This window comes from Haemaphysalis longicornis, unplaced genomic scaffold, assembly GCF_048455015.1.
Source record: "Haemaphysalis longicornis isolate Haplotype H1 unplaced genomic scaffold, Haemaphysalis longicornis Haplotype H1 scaffold_9, whole genome shotgun sequence".
Classification (NCBI taxonomy): domain Eukaryota; kingdom Metazoa; phylum Arthropoda; class Arachnida; order Ixodida; family Ixodidae; genus Haemaphysalis; species Haemaphysalis longicornis.
Window position 1 is genome coordinate 29,707,760 of NW_027526460.1, and position 20,740 is coordinate 29,728,499.

The 20,740-nt window shown below is 46.8% G+C and overlaps 2 protein-coding genes across 8 annotated transcripts in view; one reads left to right on the forward strand and one right to left on the reverse strand.

Annotated features, from left to right (window-relative positions):
- The window catches only part of LOC144151427 (SEC14-like protein 2), a 273,494-nt gene that overhangs the window by 241,439 nt on the left and 11,315 nt on the right, over positions 1 to 20,740 (reverse strand). The window lies entirely within an intron of this gene.
- Positions 1 to 20,740, forward strand: part of LOC144151428 (SEC14-like protein 3) — a 64,455-nt gene that overhangs the window by 10,723 nt on the left and 32,992 nt on the right. The window contains exons 2-7 of the mRNA XM_077682476.1: positions 1,221 to 1,293; positions 3,073 to 3,116; positions 10,404 to 10,466; positions 12,399 to 12,492; positions 15,927 to 16,021; positions 18,884 to 18,962. Coding sequence (XP_077538602.1) covers positions 1,221 to 1,293; positions 3,073 to 3,116; positions 10,404 to 10,466; positions 12,399 to 12,492; positions 15,927 to 16,021; positions 18,884 to 18,962 — 448 coding nt within the window. The remainder of the gene's footprint in view (positions 1 to 1,220; positions 1,294 to 3,072; positions 3,117 to 10,403; positions 10,467 to 12,398; positions 12,493 to 15,926; positions 16,022 to 18,883; positions 18,963 to 20,740) is intronic.

Consider the following 20,740-nt stretch of genomic DNA (forward strand, 5'->3'; position numbering starts at 1 on the left):
AGGCGGAACACGAAGAGAAATTGACAAACACTTGCGCAAGTGTTTTTATACTTCTCTGTTCGTCTTGTCTGATGCGCTCTTGCTTTCTTTCGAACCATGGAAAGGCCCATTCAGATTAATTGAATGCGTGCCCCGAACGCAAGATTTTCTGTCACTTCCTGAAACTACCTTTAAACGTTCCGCTAACAAAGTTGAAAGGGAAAAATGGACCACAGCGTGTACTCGGTCAGTGGTAGACCCTAATAATGTTTCCTCCTGATTGAGTGGGAAATTTGATTGAGGCGTTGTCGAGCTGCGGAACTTCCAGAAAGCCTAGCGCTAAAACTATGGGCCTCAGATGAATTCTACCGGCATGTATGCAATCAGAAGAGCCAAAGGGAGGGAATGTTGCGAACAGAATTTCGATATTAGGCGATGTTTTTCAATGCGGCGTGCAGAAACACAGGCGCCCCAAAAACCCAAGTTTTTGCTCATATTTCTTACAGGTTTGTAAAAAACCAAGGCCCTAGATGAAAAATCTGTCCCCAACATTCCCCCCGCTTTTGACAGCGGAAAAAGTTGATACTAACCGCATGAAGTTAGGCAAAATATTAGGCGCGCTATGGCTTCTGAAAGTGTCCATTTATTGTCTACGGGAGGCCGGCACTGCTGAACCCTCTTAAAGAGCGGAGCCAGTAAGGGTAATAGGTCTAGTACCGGATGGACAGCCAGCAGTGTAGTAATGTCACAGAGGGCATTCAGGCCAAAATAAAGAGAAATTATATCACAGTAGATTCCTTACAGTAGAAGTACAGTTGAGCAGGAAGGACACTTCTCACCCTCTTATTTGTGACTGCATGGCGTATAGTTCAACTCGCGTAACGATTTATTTCACATTTGCGGAAGCCTTTAGTTCATATCTGAAGCCTAAATAAAACAGTAGTCCAGGCGCCCATCGCTATCACCTTACAAACTACGCAATGACGTCATAACAATTTGAAATTAAATTTTGTGCGGTGCAGGTCTTGAAAATTTCAATTTTTCACGTAGCCCAAAGTTACTGTCGACACTTTGTTCGTTTTCGCATACTTTGTAAATGTTCAGCGCCTCAATTTTCCGGTGCAATCTGCCCGCCTTTCGAGGCGTTTTTTTTTATTATTATTTTTTTACGAATTGGTAAACGCGATATGTTGTGATGACAGCCGTAGTTGAAAACATCGACTCTGTCTTCCGAAACGCAGCTGAAGGCAGCCGTCCGGGACGTGTGGCAAAAGGAGCTCTTCACCGACGCCTACCTGCTACGCTGGCTGCGAGGTGAGTAGGCTGTACCGTGACGTCCTCAACAGGTACGCACACTGAGCGAAATACGCCTCATTCATGTTGGTACTACTTTCCCTGAAGAATATCTAAAACAATTTCATTCAATGTCCGCTTCATCTGGGAGTCAAAATACTCTAAACTCCGGCCCATTCGATCCTCCAGAGCAATAATACCGTCCATAATACTACGCTAGAGCTAACTCACCAAACACCACGACGGATAAATACTGCTAGCCTGCTGCTCACCTACCACAAAATCACTCAGTAACGCAGGCTGGAGTGCAGGGTTTATCTTCCTTCCCAGGAATCCTTAATCAATGCTCAGGAGCGCTCAATTAGCATGCAGCAAGCAAATGCGTTCCCACACCGGACTAAATACCTCGTATCTACCGTACAATGCTCTTCTCTGTGTCAGTTTTGTAGCGCACCTGGCACCCTATATATAATGGTGTAGGAGTGTCAACAGAACTCCAATATAGAGAGAATTCCTGGTCCGTCTACCGGACATTTGTCTCGTATGGATCCCAGGGCATTCTTCTCTTCCCGGGAATGAGGTGGCTCACGCCACTGCCCGCGCCTTAACCTACCGGGCATTGTCGGAGGGGATGCCCGGTAGGACCCCTAGGCCCTCCTACCCTCCAGCCTTTACCTCCCACCTACGCCGATATACTCTCCCACAACCGTCAGTCCCGCCGCTACTACCGACCACCTCACCCCTCCCTTCCCATCGCGGACGCTTGGATCTGGCGGCGCCTACAGGCCAACACTTTCTATAACCACCAACATCTACACCACATATCCCCAACCACCTACTCCCTAAACTGCACACACTGCAACTCCCCATTGACAACACTCCACTTGGTGTGGCAGTGCCCTACTATCCCTTCCCCCCCCCCCCACCCAACCAACCTACGAGCAGTGGGAGTGCGTGCTGCGCAGCGGCCAGTTCAAGGACCAGGCTGCACTGGTCGAGCGGGCTAGGTCAGCGGCCGTGGCACGTGGCCTACCGGACTAGGATGGCCGCCCTTGCCCGTCTTCTTTAACACCCTCTTTACCCTCACCCAATTTTCAGAAATAAATGTTTACTCTCTCTCTCTCTCTCTCTCTCTCTCTCTCTCTCTCTCTCTCTCTCTCTCTCTCTCTCTCTCTCTCTCTCTCTCTCTCTCTCTCTCTCTCTCTCTCTCTCTCTCTCATGAGCGATGGAAAAGCGCACTGTCCTATTCCAGCGCGGACGGCCAGCTTTGTTGGGTGGGAAGAGCCGCCACAACTGGCACCACCAATGGGGTCCTAAAATGGGGAGAGAGAAAGAGAGAGAATAGTATTTAATGATACTGGTGAGGTTAGCCTGGCCAAGGCGCCTAGCTTGCTACACCAGATGTATAAAAAAAATGAAATCGATGAAGAGATGATGATAATGACTGTGATGAAGATGACGCGCTCATTAAGAGAGTCCTGTTTAAAAAGTCTGATCAAGTCCTGTGCTTCGCAGGAAAGACAGTAGAGCTTTTGTCGCTCGAGATGCTCGTTTAGAGTTCGTCCAAGGGCCTAGCACGTCACTGAGAGTTAGGCCTCTAGACAGCGGAAGACCCAAGGACACTAAAAGGGACGTTCTGGCGGCTCTATACCGCGTACAGTCACATAGCACATGGCTACACTCGGATTATTTACTGTTATTTAAAAAAGTTTACTCTCGCTCTCTCTCTCAATTGTACACTGTGTTCGGAATGCTCCTTCCCTTTGACTACATCGCCGCACTCGGGCTCATTCTTCGCAGCTCGGGACTTGGACGTTACCAAGGCTGAGGATCTGCTTCGGAAGGTGAGTGGAAGGGAAAAAAAATGTTAGAGGTGGGGGGGGGAGGGGGGAGGGGGGGAGGTACCCGGCTTGCCAGCCGATAAGCCGGGTACCAGTAAGGAGCGGCACGTGGCAGATGATAGCGTGGTAATCATTGCGGGTGACTCTAACATGAAGAGGAGCGGCGCTGCCATAGTGGAAAGGGTAAAGGGGGATAAGCGTGTGAAGGTGGGGTGTTTCCCAGGTCAAACGATGCAGACGGTGATGACTGCAGCGAAGGGGCAGCTGGCCTTGTCTAGTAAAGCTAGAAACCTTGTGGTGATTGCCGCGGGGCTTAACGATGTTCTAAAGGGAGAGGAGGGTAAACTTGGCCAGGAGATAGCGAAGGGGGTAAAGGACCTGCGGGCGACGGCCCCAAATGTGAGCATTGCTGTCTGCACCGTGCCGGAGGTGATGAAGCAGGGCGTGCACACCGAACGGGTAGTACTCGCTGCTAACAGCGAGATCGTGAGGTGCGGCAGGGAACTTGGGCTTGAAGTGATAGACGTGAGCAGGGTAGTGGGCAGCATCGGACATAGGCAAGCTTTTCAGTGGGACGGGATTCACTTCAGCCCCAGGCTAGGAAACGAGGTGGGGTGGCGCTTAGGTGGGAGAGCGGTAGCTTTTTTAGGGGGCCCCGCGCAGCTAAGGAAGGCAAACTAGGAGACAAAGGGGAAGCAAGAGACACATGCACACTCAACGCGGGGAGGCAGCCAGGCCTAGAGCTGAACGGAGAAACTACGGACGTAACTGAGAGCGTTGACAGAGGCCATTTAAGTGGAAACAATGGAGCAAACAACTCTGTAAACGACAAAAACAGACCCCGTAAGCGGAGAGGGAAAAACAAATGCAATAAATATTTAATCAGCTACATAAATATGCAGGGAGGCAGAAAGCCAGATAAGTGGGTGGAAATTCAAAAGCAACTTGAACGGGAAGGAATAGACGTGTACGCTTTAGCCGAGACTCACCTCCGGGACCTAGAAGCCCCACCTATCATAGACAATTATGTCTGGGAAGGTTGCAACAGGACCACAGGAATGAAGAAAGGGGGAGGTGTTGGCATGCTCATTAAACAAGGGACCGACTGGCAGAGAGTGCATGAAAGTTGTAAAGAGCATCTATGGGTTAGAGGCACCATAGAGGGGAAAAATACATGGTTAGGAGTGGTGTATCTGTGGACCGGAAGTAGTGCTAAGGAAGAAAATGAGGAAATGGTAAACTGTTTGAGAAGAGATATAAACGAGTTCAAAGATTCGGGCGAAATAATCATAGTTGGAGATATGAATGCCCATATAGAAGGTTTGGATGGATACACAGACCACAACGGTTCTCTAGTGATAGATCTATGTCAGGAAAACCGGCTTGTAATAGTAAACACGGAAAGCAAGTGTGACGGACAAATAACGTGGGAAAGCGGTAACAGGCAGTCCAGCATAGACTACGGTTTAGTATCCGAGACAGTATACGGAAGGCTGCGGGAAATGAGGATAGATGAAAATGGAACAGACAGCTTAGGAAGCGACCACAAGCGGTTTAGCTTGCACTTTGGAGGCGAAACCCGGACAAATGCAGAAATAAGTACAATAGGAGGAAATAATTTGAATAATGAGCAGTTAAAGATCATAGCTGATAGATTGGAAGATGAAATCAATAAATACCCAGGCAAAAATTGGGATTACGATGAAATAATTGCGTTCATAAAGGGTAACATTAATGAAGAAAAGGAACGAAACCGATGGAAAGGGAAGAGAAAGCCGAGAAGCTGGTGGAATAAGGAAATAAAAGAGGCTATCGACCAGCGAAGAAAGGCGTCGAGAGAACATAGAGAAGCAAAAAGAACTAGTATGGAACCGGAGGTAGTGAAGGAAAAGTGGAATGTCTACCGTCGGAAAAAACTAGAAGTGCAGAAAATGGTGCAAGCGAAGGTCAAGCAGAAAAGCGAACAATGGATGGCAGAAATACGGAAGAAGGACAAAAGCGCATCCAAGAAGTTTTGGAACCATGTAAAATCACTAAGCTCAAAAAACGATAACCATCAAAAATTCTTGATTGATGAGGAGGGGGAACATTTAGAAGGAGAGCACGCGTTGGCGCATATTCATCGAGTGATTAGTGAGAAGTTTAGGATAATAGTGGTAGGGAAACCTGGACCGATAACATCAGCGCCACAAAAGACTGCGGAAAGGGAAATAAGTTTGAGCAACCTTGATTGGAAAAAAGCAGAGCAAAAGGTTTCCCCTCAGACAGCAGTGGGCCCGGACGGAATACCAATGCAACTGATAAACCTACTTGGACCTAAAAGTAAGGAATCGTTTATGAGGGCAATAGATAAGGTAATAGAGACCAAACAAATACCAGAGGACTGGTTAGAAAGTAGGATGAATTTAATATATAAAGGCAGAGGAGACAAAGCCAGTATTGAGTCATACAGACCACTCACAGTAACGTCAGTGGTGTATAGATTCGTAATGCAGGCGATAAAATCAGAAATTCAAGCATGGATGGAAGAAAATGAAATACTTGGGGAACTGCAGAATGGATTTAGACAAGACAGGCGACTGGATGACAATCTGTTCGTGATAACGCAATGCATTGAAATTGCGAAAGCACAGAATAGACCACTATGGATTACGTTCTTGGACATTAAAGGGGCATATGACAACGTAAACAGAGAACGGCTGTGGAGAATGTTGAAACTCCAGGGATTAGATGACGAGTTAGTACAGTTCCTTATAGCAATCGATAAAGACAATAGAGTGCACCTTACTTGGGAAGGACAGAAATGCGCCCGGCAGGTCAACATCCATCGGGGACTGAAACAGGGATGCCCTTTGAGCCCAATACTGTTCATGCTTTACATGGCAGGGTTAGAAAAGAAACTGGAAGAAAGTCAAGTAGGGTTTAGCCTAACCCATATGCTGCAAGGCGAAGTGGTACAACAGCATATTCCGGGAATGTTATACGCAGACGATATCGTTCTTTTAGCTGATAACCAAACCGATATGCAGCGGCTAATAAATATTTGCGGCCAGGAAGCCACTGACCTCGGGTTAAATTTCGGTGCAGAAAAATCAGGAATAATGGTTTTCAATGACGCTACCACCGACGTAGTGTCTATCCAGCAAGGCGAATTACCTAGAGTCAAGGAATATAAATATTTGGGAGTGTGGATAAACGAAGGGGATAGCTACTTAAGTACTCACGAGGAGCAACTTAAGGTTAAGGGAAAGCGAAACGCAGCTATAATGAAGCATAGAGCTCTGTGGGGGTATAACAAATATGAAGTAGTAAGAGGAATGTGGAAAGGAGTAATGGTTCCGGGTCTCACGTTTGCGAATGCTGTACTCTGCTTAAAATCAGACGTTCTATCACGCCTTGAAGTAAACCAGAGAACGGTAGGACGTCTGGCCTTAGGCGCGCATGGAAAAACAACTAACGAAGCAGTTCAGGGAGATATGGGCTGGGCGTCGTTTGAAGTTAGAGAAGCTCAGAGTAAAATATGCTTTGAGATGAGGTTGAGGGCAATGGATCAACGAAGGTGGGCAGCTAAGGTTTTTAGGTACCTATACTTGAAAAGCATGGACACGCAGTGGTTAAGAAAGACTAGAAGACTAACGATGAAATACGGAAAGAACAGTGGGGAATCCAAAACAGCCAAGGTAACCAAAAAAGAGGCAAGGCAGATTGAAACGAATAAATGGAGGGAAAAAATGGAAGCCAAAACGTCGTTAGAGATGTACAGGGCTGAGAAGATGAACATCAGGAAGGAAAATTTCTACGATAATTCCCAGGGCAGTGCTTTGCTTTTTGAGGCTAGAGCAGGTTGCCTGCGAACTAAGAGTTTTGTGGGGAAGTATTCACAAAATGATGGGGTATGCGTGGTCTGCGGAAAAGCAACAGAAACTATGCGGCACATCGTGCTAGAATGTGAGGGTATCCATCCAAATCTACACGAAGGGAATATTGGGCTGTCAGAAGCCCTAGGATTTAAAGGTATCACAGAGGAAGTTAACTTCAAGGCTGTCGAGGGGACGAAAAGAAGATTAGAATGCTGGTGGACGAAAAGCAGAGAAGGGAATATTGCCTAGGACAGTTACCACTTGTAACAGAAAAAAAAAGTATTTTGTGCCTAATAAGCTTTTTGTGCCTGCCCTAAGCAGCGCTAGTATTGAACCAAAAGTGTAAAACATAGGTATATTAGTCTTTTTTGGTAAGATGACATGTCATCACCCCGATACAAAGGGGAAACCAATAGAAATCATCAATCATCATGAGGGGGGGGGGGGGCGTTGCTTCACGTAAAAATTACTGCTTTGACACCATGGCGTTTAGAAGACGCTGAGATCAGTTTTGTTAGTCCAGTCGTCGTTACAGCCTGCTTTTCGTCCAAGTAACTTCAGATACCCTGGCAACTCAAATGCTAATCACTGTTTTGTGTCTCAGGACCTTGTGAAGACCTGGCCGACGAGGCTTTTTTCTCGCGTTGTAGGCGCATCAGGAGGAAAACGATGCAACATTTTTTAATGATCATTGAAGTACATGCACAGGGGAACATCTGAGGAGAATTTCAGCAAAATCGAAGAAGTGTTTCTTTTCAATAAGCCTCTGAACTTCGAGTGTTTTCGTTTTTTCTTCAAACTTGTGCGCCAGTCGCTTTTTAACCATAGCTTGCACAGATACCATGACTACGGCCCTTATTTGTGCTTGCCAGGAGCAGCCCTCACTAAAATGTGAACGCTCTAGCTCCAGTACCTACGATAATACTGGCCCGCAAAGTACAGAACAAAACGCGCTCTGAGCAAGATTTGGAAATTTACTACAAAACATATATGTTTTTCTAGCCAACGATATTTTGGGGACGAAATATACACTAGGCATAGATTAAGCATAAAAATTACCATTCCCGCCTGATGAGTATATTTTTTGGTAGACATCGCTAAATTTGGCCGCGGCGCAGGGGCAGATAGCGGCTGGAGTCGACGCGGGCGCGTTCCAAGTTTTTTTTTAAGTCGGCCAAAATTTCTCCCGCCGAAAATATTTGTGAGTCCGCACATTACATACATGCGGGAATGAGGTAAAAAAACTTCAAGCGAATTGAAGAGGTCGATCGGCCATGCTTTGTTCGATCTTCAAAAGAACCGACAATTGGGAGAGTTGGTACTCATTCATCTTAACAGCGCGTACACACGAAGACTAAGGCAAAGAAGGGGACAGGACGAGCGCTGACTCACACCAACTTTTTATTGTCATGCGCAACTGGTGTTTAGTGAAGAAAGACATAAAATTATATACTAACAAAACACCAGTTATTGAAGAAACAAGAATATATTAACAAAACACCAGGGTATTGAAGAAAGACATCAAATTATATACTAACAAAACACCAGTTGCGCATAACAATAAAAAGTAGTTGTGAGTCAGCGCTCGTCCTGTCCCCTTCTTTGCCTTAGTCTTCGTGTGTGCGCGCTGTTAGGGAAGATGAATTTGTTCGATATTATTTGAAATGACCCAGGAGTCGTTATGCTGCGAACGTTTTACTCGCCAGTGCGTTTCGTATTGGTAACCTTTTGAACAGTACGCGAACTAAAGACATTGTGTTTCCTTGATAAGTGTGAGCCGTTGTGAGACAATTGAAATCTAACGAAATCTGATTAACTCAGTTGCAATTGCACTTTTCAACCACGTTTTTGTTCAGCAAACATATCAAGACACTGACCACGGTAAATAAAGGCAGAGAAATTATTCCAGGGAAGCCCAACCCACAACGGACGGATGTACTCTAGACATTGTTAAGTTGCGTATGCACACTTCTGACCAAGCGTTACACATTGATAACATAGAGTAACTACCAAATTCTGGTTCAGCGACTACGCTTGTAAAACGTGTATTTTTGTTGGGAACAATAACTTTTGCGGGATGCGAAATAGGCATCATTACAATGAACAGTCCAATTTAACTTGGTTGCTTCTGCGTCAGGTTACGAAAATTCGTTCGTTGTTCAAAATTATTCTACTTTGTAGGCTGCTAAACACGTCTGCAAAATAAAGACGAAAGAGAACTCCCATAGCAAATATATCGCACTGAACAAAGCTTGTAGCTTTGGTGATGACTGCCACTTAAAGGCCATAAAACTATCTGCTAGCTAGTTATCTCTCGTCAAACCTTTTCAATGGCCTTCAGAGAGATTTGCCTCAAAACTATTCATATGTACTACAGAAAAACTGAAGAAACTAAAGAAAAAATGGTGATAACAAAACAGCATTATGCATGTTCCTCGAGTCTGAAGCCAGAGATTTCGAGGGTAAGCATCCTCCTCCCGCCTTTGTAGTACATTTGAACCTCGTTATAACGGACACTAATATAGCGAATTATCGCCTATAGCGAACTAAATACGAACTTTGGTTGGCCACGCTTTGTTTCGGTGACACTTATTCTTTTTATAACGAAACCGAAACCGCAAGAGCCGCTTGTGATATCGGCTATAGCGAAGAAATATCTGAGAAAGGCTGGTAATCAATACTTGGAAAATCTCCCGACGTCCAAAACTACGGAAGTAGAAAAGGCCTTTAGAAAAGTAGAAAAGGTAGAAGTAGAAGTAGAAAAGTAGAAGTAGAAAAGGCCCTTTCGCTCGTGTACACTGTGGACAACTTAATCTTGCTCACTGCGGTGAAAAGCCACCTGACGAAGATCACATCCTACTTAAAATAAATAAGAACGCAGGCCTGTTTTTTTTCTTCAAATTTTGTTCTGCTGTAGCTTCACTTTGTCATGTTCTGGTCCATTAAGTTTTAAATGCCACGATGAAGCAGGTAAGGATTTCCTCGTTTATGGAGGTTCGAAGCCCAGCATATAGTGTTTTTGTATCTAAGATATTGCCGATTTCTTAGGCACGATTTCTACCCCCACTGTTACAAGGAATATTGAATATAACGAACTAATTTACTGTCCCGAGGCTACTTCGTTATAACGAGGTTCGACGTTCGACTGTAGTAGTAAAGAACTTTTCCTCAGTCCAGGAGCCCAAGTGACGACTTCCGTATGTAATACGTTAACGGCGAACTGGAGTGAGGCTGAGCGACATTAGAGAATTTTAGCTGACCGTCTTTCACGGTCCGCTCCGCTCCGATAGCAAGCGGGAGCGCCATTGCGCATGCGTGGCGCGCTCGGCCGCGAACGGCATTGGCTCCGGTTGCGCTGATCGTGCCGCCGATACCGGAGCGGACCTTCGAAAACGGTTCGCTAAAACTCTCTATTATCTTCTTCCGACAGAACCTGCTGTGGCGGAAGGAGAAGGAGGTGGACACCATTGTCGAGCGGTACGAATGGCACCCAGTAAGTGAACAGCTTCGCTTTGACGACGCCCGCCGGCCCGACTCAACAGATAATGCACAACAATTCGCATGTGTAGCTCCTTCATACCGCTCCTCGTGAGATAAACTCTTGGATGAATAGAGAAGAGCGCGGTATCTCGATCCGGACCAACGAGGGCTGGAGTCAAGATCCCCCGTCAAACGGGCCAACGTGTGTCGTCCGCTCCTCACGTTGGTCCAATGATGGGCGTAGAATCGCTACAGTTCAAAATGAGAATAATACAGTTGGTCATCCGACTCTTCAAAAAAGGTTCCTTTCGAGATAAGGGAGAATTGCAAATCCCCTTTAGAAATACATGCCAGTGTCCCCCTGTACTGACTCACGTGAAGAGAAATGAAGGATTTTTTTAAGTGCGAATGCACTTCTTAAGCGAGCCTGAAGCGTCCGCCGCCGTCCGCATTCCGCCGCCGTCCGCATAGCAACAGCTGCGGGTGCGCGCGCTCCTCGTCTTCCTTGGCAACGGGGGGAGATGGGCGCGCGCTGCCTGGCCGCTGACATGGCACATACCCACGTGGGGGATTGGCCAGGAATCTCCTCGTCTTCCTTGGCAACGGGGGGAGATGGGCGCGTGCTGCCTGGCCGCTGACATGGCACATACCCACGTGGGGGATTGGCCAGGAATCGGGCGTGAGAAGGGCTAATGCACCCGCTTAAAGGAGTACTGAGCTAATGCACCCGCTTAAAGGAGTACTGACACGAAATTTCAAAGCTGAGATCCGCTCTAGCAATCAAGTACAACGACAACACAAATAGGTGTCTGTGAATAAATGCATCTTTCTTTCTTTGTAGTTGTGTGTGTGTGTGTGATCTCTCTTTCGCGAACATTACCGAACCGCGCAAATTCAACTCGTGCATTCGCACTTTCACATTCTTCCCCTCGGGGAAATGCGGGGAATTTTTTTGCTTAATGTTTTTTTCTTTCTTTTCGTGACCGTGATAACGGTCGTGAAAAGTCCCGGCCAAAGCGACCGCCCGCGACAGTTTCAAATGTCCGGGTTCTAACGTGCCGAAGCTATACCTGAGATACGAGGCGCGCCGTAGTCGAGGACTCCGGATTAATTTAGACCACTTGGGCATTTGTAACGTGCGCCAAAATTTCAACGCATGGGCGTTTTCGCTCTTCGCTTCCATCTATAAAACGGCCACCGAGGCCAGGGTCGAACCCACATCCTTGGCCTCAGCAGCACAGCGCCTTAGCCACGCAGCCACCGCGGTGGGTCCGCAACAGTTTCGCTATGACTATCATCATCATTACCATTGCCCTGTTTGTATCCATTTCAAGACGAACACCTCCCCCAAAGCTTTTCACCCACTTTTATCCTGAGTTTCCTGCGTTTATTCTTGGCCCCCAAGCTTCCGTAGTTCGTCTCTATGTCGAATTCCTAGTCTTCTCCTTGTTCGTTTACCATTCCTCGATAGCCATTCCATTAAACGTATGATCCAGCAATTGTCCCTCGTGCGCACTACATGTCCCGCCCAACCCCACTTTTCAGGCGTGATTTGAACTGTAATATTTTCCACCTGAGTTTATTTCCTGACCAACGCTGCAGATGTCTGATCTTTAAGTTTTATCCCTAGCATCTTTCTTTCCATAGCTCGTTGAGTTCATCGAAGTTTTCCTTTGAGGTGGTTAAGTTAGACGCCAAGTATCTGCCCCGTAGTTAAAAACGACACCACTACTGCCGTTATATTGCCAGTGTCTTCCGTGATGGGCGCTTGACAGCGTACCCCCGTTTTTCTGAAGTGGTAACGCAATGATACTGCTCACAGCAGTACCATCGCGAACATCGGTGTACGGAGCTCCCCTCTGCAGAATTGGTATGGGAAGGTTGTTGGTGGTGCGATGTCGCACGTATGACATGTCCCGCATGAGGAGTGCCCACTCTGTTGCAGATCCTGAGGCAGTACTTCCCCGGGGGCATATTTGGCCATGACAAAGATGGCAGTCCAATCTACATCATAAACATTGGAAGTGGTGACTTCAAAGGTAAGCGCGCCTGTCCAAGCCCTTTCCTTCCCTTTCCGCGGCAGGGGATGCTCATTGCACGCATAAAATTAAGGCTCTCGTTTCTGCTATCCTCGGATGTTAGAACGCGTCTGTCACTGTGCCATTCAGCAGCTTCAAATTTGAAACTAAAGTTGATTGTAGAGTTTAACGCGCCGACGCAACGCAGGCGATGAGGCGCGCCGTAGTGGAGGGCTCCGGATTAATTTTGACCACCTGGGGATCTTTAACGTGCGCCGAAATCTCGTACACACGGGCGTTTTTGCTTTTCGCCTCCATCAGAAAAGCGGCCGCCGCGGCCGGGAATCGAACCCGCGACCTTGTGCTCAGCAGCGCAACGCCTTAGCCACTGAGTCACCGGGGCGGATGCTTTGAAACTAAAGTTAAACCTGGATGTAACGAACCTCTATGTAACGAATTCCTTGATTTAACAAAGTTTTTCAATTCCTCATTGACAGCCCCACTGATACTCATGCATTTCCGACCTCTATGTAACGAAGGCGTTGCAGCGGGTAACCTTGATGTAACGAAATCGCTACGTGATAAGCCAATAGTTTTCGCACTTTTTCCCAAAAAATCGGCTGGAGAAATTCTCTAATATAAGACACCAGATGGGTCGCATTGAGCTGTTTGACGTCCACGTGTAAGCGTCCCGCCAGCACAACAGACATGCCATCAGTAAGGGCACGAAACCTACAGCTTCGCGTGTACGCCCCTCTTCCTCCCTCCAATTCCCGGACGTGCACGCATAAACCGAAAATTTCCGGTTTATACCGCTAATGTGCGCGCGCTAAATCGGGAAAAACATCGGCACATAACAGTTGTGAAAGAGGGGTCGGCGGTAGCTAAAAGGAACGCCGGAGCAGCGCCGAGTGAAGCGGCTTCACCGGAATGAAAACTGGAAGGAGGGGGGCGGGTAGACACATACTGCTTCACAGTAAGAGCTCCTGGGAAAGAGTTACATAAAAACGAAGCGTTCCATAGCGCGAGACGTTACACAGAACGCGGTTTTCCATAGAGTGAGCTTAAGTTTGGCAGTCGCGATAAGTATCCGTCCCCGCCAGCATAGAGTTTCATACTAAGATATACTAGAGGGAAATCTGTCGCTGCAGTCGCGGGCCGCCGTGGGCGGCGCCATTGCCGCTAGCGACGTTCTTCGCTTACTTGGCTTCGATGGCCATATGACTTCTTTTTTGTCTCAAAGCCAAAATCAACAAAAAAGGGTAACATTTTTATTCTTGTTCATCGTGCATGAAGCTTCTACATAATCACTGACAATTTAATCTTTCTGGGGGTTCAATATTATAATAAACAAATTTGATGAACCTTCTACAGTAATATCGTTGCTTTTTGCAGCCAAAGCCAACTTTTCAGCGTGTTCATGAGCCATGCTAAGGACAAGTGGAACGTGCCTGCCCGGTACATGACGGAACGCTCGCCGAAGCGCGGCTCCCGTAGACAGTGGCGCCAGATTTCCCTCTAGTGTATATTAGTATGAAACTCTATGCCCGCCAGTTCACCGCACATGAAGCTGAAGAAAACAGTCAAATGGGCGAACAGATAAGCAGCGAAACCCACCATCGTCATAAACTCTGCCATTACATGACGGCAGGAACGAACCGGCAGCAGTGCGCAGGAAACAGGCCGAAGCCACTCGAAAGCGTTAAGGAGGATCGCAAAGCAAAGTTTCTGAATCGTCAAGATCCCAAAGCCCTTCCACAACGCAAGGCGGAAGAAAGGCTTCTCAACCTTCCAACTAGACACTCGCGCTTTCGCATTTACAAATCATAAGAAAGAAGTGCTGAGGTGTTGTCGACCTTTTATTGATATTACGGTAGTTTTGTTTAAGTTGTCGCGTGCGTTCGTTTTGTTATCTTTAAAGGGACAATGCAGACAAAATGCAAGTATGGTTAATTCGACATATTGCCTCGTAAGGATGACACTGACACAACTTTTAACGCAATCCTCACTCAAATAATATATATACAGTCGAGTCCACTTATAAAGATACCGTTTATAACAATATATCGGATATAACAATGAACAGCTATGGCACCGTCAACTTTTGTATTCTTTCTATTGTGAAACAAACCACTTATTACAATGCTCCAGTGCCACAATATCGGATATAACGATTTAATCCGGTGATATTGTGCACCAAAAATGCAACAGTGATGACTTTAGTGACACGGTTGCGCAGCCTACTCAGGTAGTTTCGTAGGTGGCCCAATGCATGACACAGTCCCTCGGGCAATTTGTTTCCTTCAAGGACATTTACCTGAGCTAGGGGAAGCACCTTAAGATGCTCTTGGAAAAGATTTGCGCTATCTTCACACGCGGCAAACAAAAGTGACCGACTGGGGCTTCTTTTCCGCAATTTCGTAGTAGTACGACCTTGCCATATGGCATGCGAATAAGATGTTTTGAACTCTGTTCCGTCTTTTTATTTCGGAACCTACTTATAACAATTATCGGTTAGAACGATGGGATTTCTTTGGCACTTGAATATTGTAATAAGTGGACTAGACTGTAATTAGGGAAAAAAGAGGATGACCATGTGATGCACTAGCTCATTTCCAGCACTAGAACCTCTGACGTATTATGGGCAGCTGTGCGAATTGCTGAGGCTGGCGAAAGAAAATGCAAGTTAGGCAGGGCTTACAAGCTTTCAGAACGAGCTATTTGAGCTTAAATTTAATGCATAATCTTTTTATAGCAGTACGAATGGTGGAGTAAACAATGAAGGTATGAAAGTTATGAACAAACACGTAAACACCGAAGCAGTTCGTGCGCCACTTTGCGGGCAAACACTGCCTAACACGGCCGTCGCACGCGTTGGACTTGTCTGACACCACACTGGCCAGCTGACATAAGCGGCAGGGCCACTTACATGACCATGTTTGTCGAATCATAGCTTATGTATTAGGAAATGATTACTGTCAACCGTAATGAACAAACGGCAGGTGTAAAGTCCAGCCAGAAGCAAAGTGCGAGCTCTGGTGCTTCAGCGGTATTGCAGCGCCATCTATGAAAGCGGTCGATAAACAACCAAACGGACGCCTAGAGATGGTGACAGCCCTGGTCCGCATACTATCTTTAGTTTTAAGGCCCTGCCCTGCCCTGAAAAAGGCATTGCCGACATCACGAAACATACGATTTCACGGGAGAATTGAAAATTTGGATTTAAATGATTAATTTCTCAGTGAATAAAGAATCGTTGGCTGCCGGACAGTCGCTGATGACACTAAAGAACACGAAATCTTTCGAATATAACGAACTTGTGTTTTGTCTTCATGGCCCCTTTAAATGTGGTCGCCTGTGGCTGCAGCGCCGCCGCATTTTTGCAAAGTCTACCACTGCGAAGCTTTCAGGCAGGCGTGGATATTCCTGCAGAGGGGGCCTCGGTGCTTTCGCAGGCATGCTGCAGTGCCTGACCAAGGAACAGCTCGTGATGCACGTCGTTTACATCCTGGAGCAGCTTCAGCGCGGCAGAGAAAGTCAGACACGCAAGGTGTGTGCGATCCTTCGCTGCAAAGCTTCTCTCGCGTTTCAACACAGTCAAGATTTCCAACAGCAGCGTTCAAAATTATACATGTGTCCGACAAGAGTCCTTTGTGGACTTCATTCCTTGCCCTTACTGTTGACCACATCCCGTGCTCCCTTACACACAAATTGGCCGCGTATGTGCTGTCGAAAGATGTTTCGAAAGATCGGAAGATCTGCGTATCTGCTGCCGAGATGTCGAAAGATGATAGTCGGCTGTCGCTCTTGCCACTTAACACCCTCTCTGCTCACCCCCACCCCGCTTTTTGCCTGCCCCATGCTACTCCCACGACGAATACATTAGAGGTTTGCTCAACTCTATCCGGTTTTCCTATTTTCGCCCCCCCCCCCCCCCCCCCCAGCGTCCGTATTCCTCTCTGTTTTGAAAACGATAGTCTTTTTTGGAATTAAAGCCAAAAAGTTTTTGGTCTGCCTGTCTATCTGCATGTCTGTCCCTCGCTTAAACCGTCCGGGGAAAAGTTAAAGGAAATCTTGAACGAGAAGTTTATGTAGGTACAACCTTTCCGAACCACTGAATCTGGTACCACAGTTCATGCTTGTCAACACTGTTCAGCAAAAGGAAACATTAGACATATTTGAGGCGAAGCATCAATACTTAACTGGTAATCGCATGGTCCTCTTAATTTAAAAAAATGCGTGCTTGATAATTGCGACTGGAAATAAAAAATCCGCGTTGAATATAATATTTTGACCCAAAAATACACAGAAAGCTCGCGCGTGCCTGGACCTCGTGGCGGTGTTCCAAGTTCAACAGTAACGAAAGGTTCCAGTAGATGGGTCGAGCCGTGGAGCGCGGGAAAAATTGGATTGACTTTATCAAACCTCCTCCGTGTTTATCATGGGTGGGTTGAAAAAGAGGGGAAGAGCTTGAAGGGTGGGCGGGGCAGAGAAGAGGGGAATTCACATGGCAGAGGCAGCAGAAGGTTGTCGTCTTTCGACGACATTTTCGGCAAAGTGAGCAGATACGCGATGTTTTTTTTTTTTTCTCGAACAACCCGAGGCCATATCTTTTTGTTTTTGGGTTGCTTTCGTCTCGCCTCTCTTTGAGACTAATTTTTCCGCGTTTTTTTTTCTCTTTCTTCATTTGCTATGCTAAAAACAACCCAACGAGTCTTGGTAATTGAAAGTGCACTGGTGCTCTCGGTTCAGTGTTCACGCTTCCCCTTAAGAATGCCAGGGTTTTCCTTTGGGCTGTATAATGTGGTCATGTACGAGCCATGGCATCAGCTTTAATCGTTGGCAAAGACCTTGCCAGCATATATACTTTGTGTTCATGAGTTCTTTCGCCTGATTTCAGCAGGATGGCTGACTCGAGTGGCAGAAAGACTATCGCATTTAGTAAGGACGTAAAATGACTCATTGTTAGCTCACTGCTTCAGCTCTACGCCCGCGATGCCTGTGCGTGAAAATGCTGGCACAGCGTCAGGAACTTATTGACACCGTTGAATGATCGACGGTTAGCCGGCAAATCTGCATAAGTTGGCGTAAATCTTGTTTGCGTCGCACAACCACTGGGAGTTGTTTGTTTAGCTTCGGAGGAGGGCTTCTCGGAAGAGGCTGCCGTTTCCGGAACTGCAGATAGGCGGTGGCTGCAGGAGAGCCTTTATCGGCGCGTTCCGAAGTCGCTACACACTTTGAGGTTTGTTTGCCTTTCGCAAGAGGTAGTCTTGGCAAGTGCGCGAGCTACTCTCACCGATTCAAGATGCCGTCAAGATTGCGTCAAGCTTGTCGAGTGCCAGAGACGACTATACTTAGTCGACATTCGAACAGGCTTCCCGATAAGAAACCGTTCTAGAGTGTATACGGTTTCGCTTTATTGCTTCGTTCCTTAATCAAGCGGCTTCAGGGGTGCACATTGCTATTTTAAACTTCGATTCAAATATGATAATTTTTTTCCACAGACCGCTTGTGTTTCGTCTACGTTGTTCCCATGTTTCGTATGCCCTTCTGCTTAATCCGGGCAGAAGGTGTCGTGCCTTATCTATTGTGCTGATGGCAACAGCACCGGGAAGATAAGGAACAAATTCTAGCTTTGCGTCGTCATTCCATGGCGCCTGCGTATGCGCGTAAGAGCTGAAGTATTGAAGAACATCGGTGCGCGAACTCTTCGCGGCGACGACATAGTATACGATGATGAAACGTAATACCAATACCGCCGAATAATTGCATTTGTTATGCGAATTGCGTTTGTTATACCTATGCTAGGCGTTTGTTATGCAGAACGCGTAAAATTTCGAAACTGTTGCGTGAATTCTGCACCTAGGCCGGAAGCTTTCCTCCTTTTTTGGCTTTCGTTTGTGTAGCGTGCTCTTGGCTGATAAGTTTGGATACATTCGATATGTGACCACTGGCTAACTTGACGTTGCGCTTCCGCGAAACCGGTTGCTTGACTACCTTGGGGAGAGCGCGCACTCAACAAGCGTCCACAAAAGTTCCGTCCGGAAAGCACGAGGTAACCATCAGTTATTTCACGCATTATGCATTTAAAGGTATGACGGAAATTTTCACTTCTTTATGTTGCAATCACATCGTAACAGGCCGAAACATCTCGGCAGCACGAAGCGGTTAAATTCAACCGCAACAACTTGAAGACATTGAGCTGACAGCGCTTTTCCAAGACGTATCTCGACTGTCCTGTAATATAGATCTGATAAAACCGCTAGAGCTGCACACCTATTTATTTTATCATTCCCTGTGGTTTTCAATTTCGTAGTGGCGGCACTGGCAGAGTTGAATGTGACAACTGTCGAGCGTTGCGCTGTTCATTTTACGTGCGGCGTCCTTACTATGTTGTTGCTCTCGCTTGCAGTTGGGGAAACTTTTGGACACCTCCGTGTTCCTCTTCGACTTCGACCACTTCAGCCTGAGGCAGGTCTATTCCTGGCAAGGTGTGTGTACACTCCTCAAGGTGCTTTGATCATGTCTCTCCGCTATGCTATGAGGTTTTAGGGGGGGGGGGGGGGGTATAGACGGGTGAAAAGGGCCCGAAACAGTCGGGCGGGGGGGGGGGGGGGGTGAGAGACATAATAGGAGGAAATTTAAATAAAGTAAGCGACATAGTTTCGAATTGGGGAGGGCGGCGACTACATTGCCGGAGCGCAGAAAGAAAACAGTGAGAAAGGGGTGCCAAAAAAGAGAAGAGAAACGGCGGCTAGAGATCCCTAATCTAACCCGTGCAGTTCCGGGGGTTCTATTTACGACGTTATTAACATTTTGAAAATTCGCCGCATTGATCCTAAGCGTATTCTGAGTCTTAGTGGGGTCACGCGTTTCCAGCTGACGAAATGGCTGTGTTTGCATTTGCAAATTTGAGGTTTTGTGATGTTTGACTGCACCGGTTCTAATGCTTACCGGATTTTTGTTAAATTCCCGTGGTATGAAATGTATGGCTTGCGTTGAAACACAAAGTGTAAGGTGGCGAAGACGACAGTGTACTTTTCATTTGGGAGTCCGCGAAAACGCGTGCGTATGGCTCGATGCGCTCTCTCTCTGGATGCAAAGCTGTGACGTAGTTTAAACCTTTTGCGGCGAAGATTGCGCCACTCACTAGCAACCTTTGTATGAGCAACGGTCACGTGGTTTCATTTCGAAGTTTTGGACGCCATTTTGCATGAACTCGCCAAAAATGTTACTCGTCTTCGGTGTCGTGTATTCTTCTGGAATCTGTGCCGCCGTCTGAAACTGTTATCCAAATTAATTATAATAAGGCGCTGCTTCTAATTCAGAAAACGTGGAAACCTATAAAATTCACGTTTTATGTTTTCTTTTTTAGAGTAGCAATAAAATTGTAGTTACTAGCTTTGAAACAAAAACAACAGCACTTCAGGCGGGGCGGACAGAGATATGCACGGACACCTCAAACGTCATATCAGCTGTTCGTCCCCGTCTTTCTCTGTCCCGCCTGACGCGGTGTTGTTTCAAACGCGTGTGAATTCAAAGTGGATTGAATGCGTCGCACTTTTGCCGCACGAGGAAATGCTGTTAATAAAAGGCCCTGTGGCCTTCGTACTTCGGTTAACCCCTTACACTGAGCACGAAAAGAAAAGTGCCTTCTTAGCAGTTCATTCGTGCATAATAGTGAAGCCGACTTTATAAGGGCTCTGCGTATAACGTTGCATAGGGATACGCGGGGTCATACCTCTGCAAAACTAGACGTTACTCGCCCGCACTCACTAAAAAAATATTTTTTTCTTCAGACACTGACTTGCACTTACGCTCACCATTGGCGCTAACGCTCACCACTCGCCCTCTTCAAAGACGATGTTGAAGACTAAAAGGAAGAAGCAGCAGTTGGAAAAAGGAACGCGGAGGAATTAATCCTCCGGGTAACACGGATGTCAGCTTCAGCTGCAACGTTTCAATAGAATGATTAGAACTCCAACTTCATTAACGATTTAAGAATTCGGTTCAACGATGTTGGGAATTGTCGTGTGGTCCGTGCAGTATGCGAGGCAATGCTGTAGTTGCTACTGCCTACGTTCCGGGTGATTATTTCTGTATCGAATGCTGACCAGGCACTGCGCCTTGCATGGAAAGAACAGGCGGCGCAGTGTCTTACAGCATGGAGCACACCAGTTACCGTTGTAGGCAGTCATGCCGAGGAGGCAGGGATCACATGCTGTAGTAAGCGCACGTGCTATTGCACTGGGGCTAGCCTGTTCTCGTG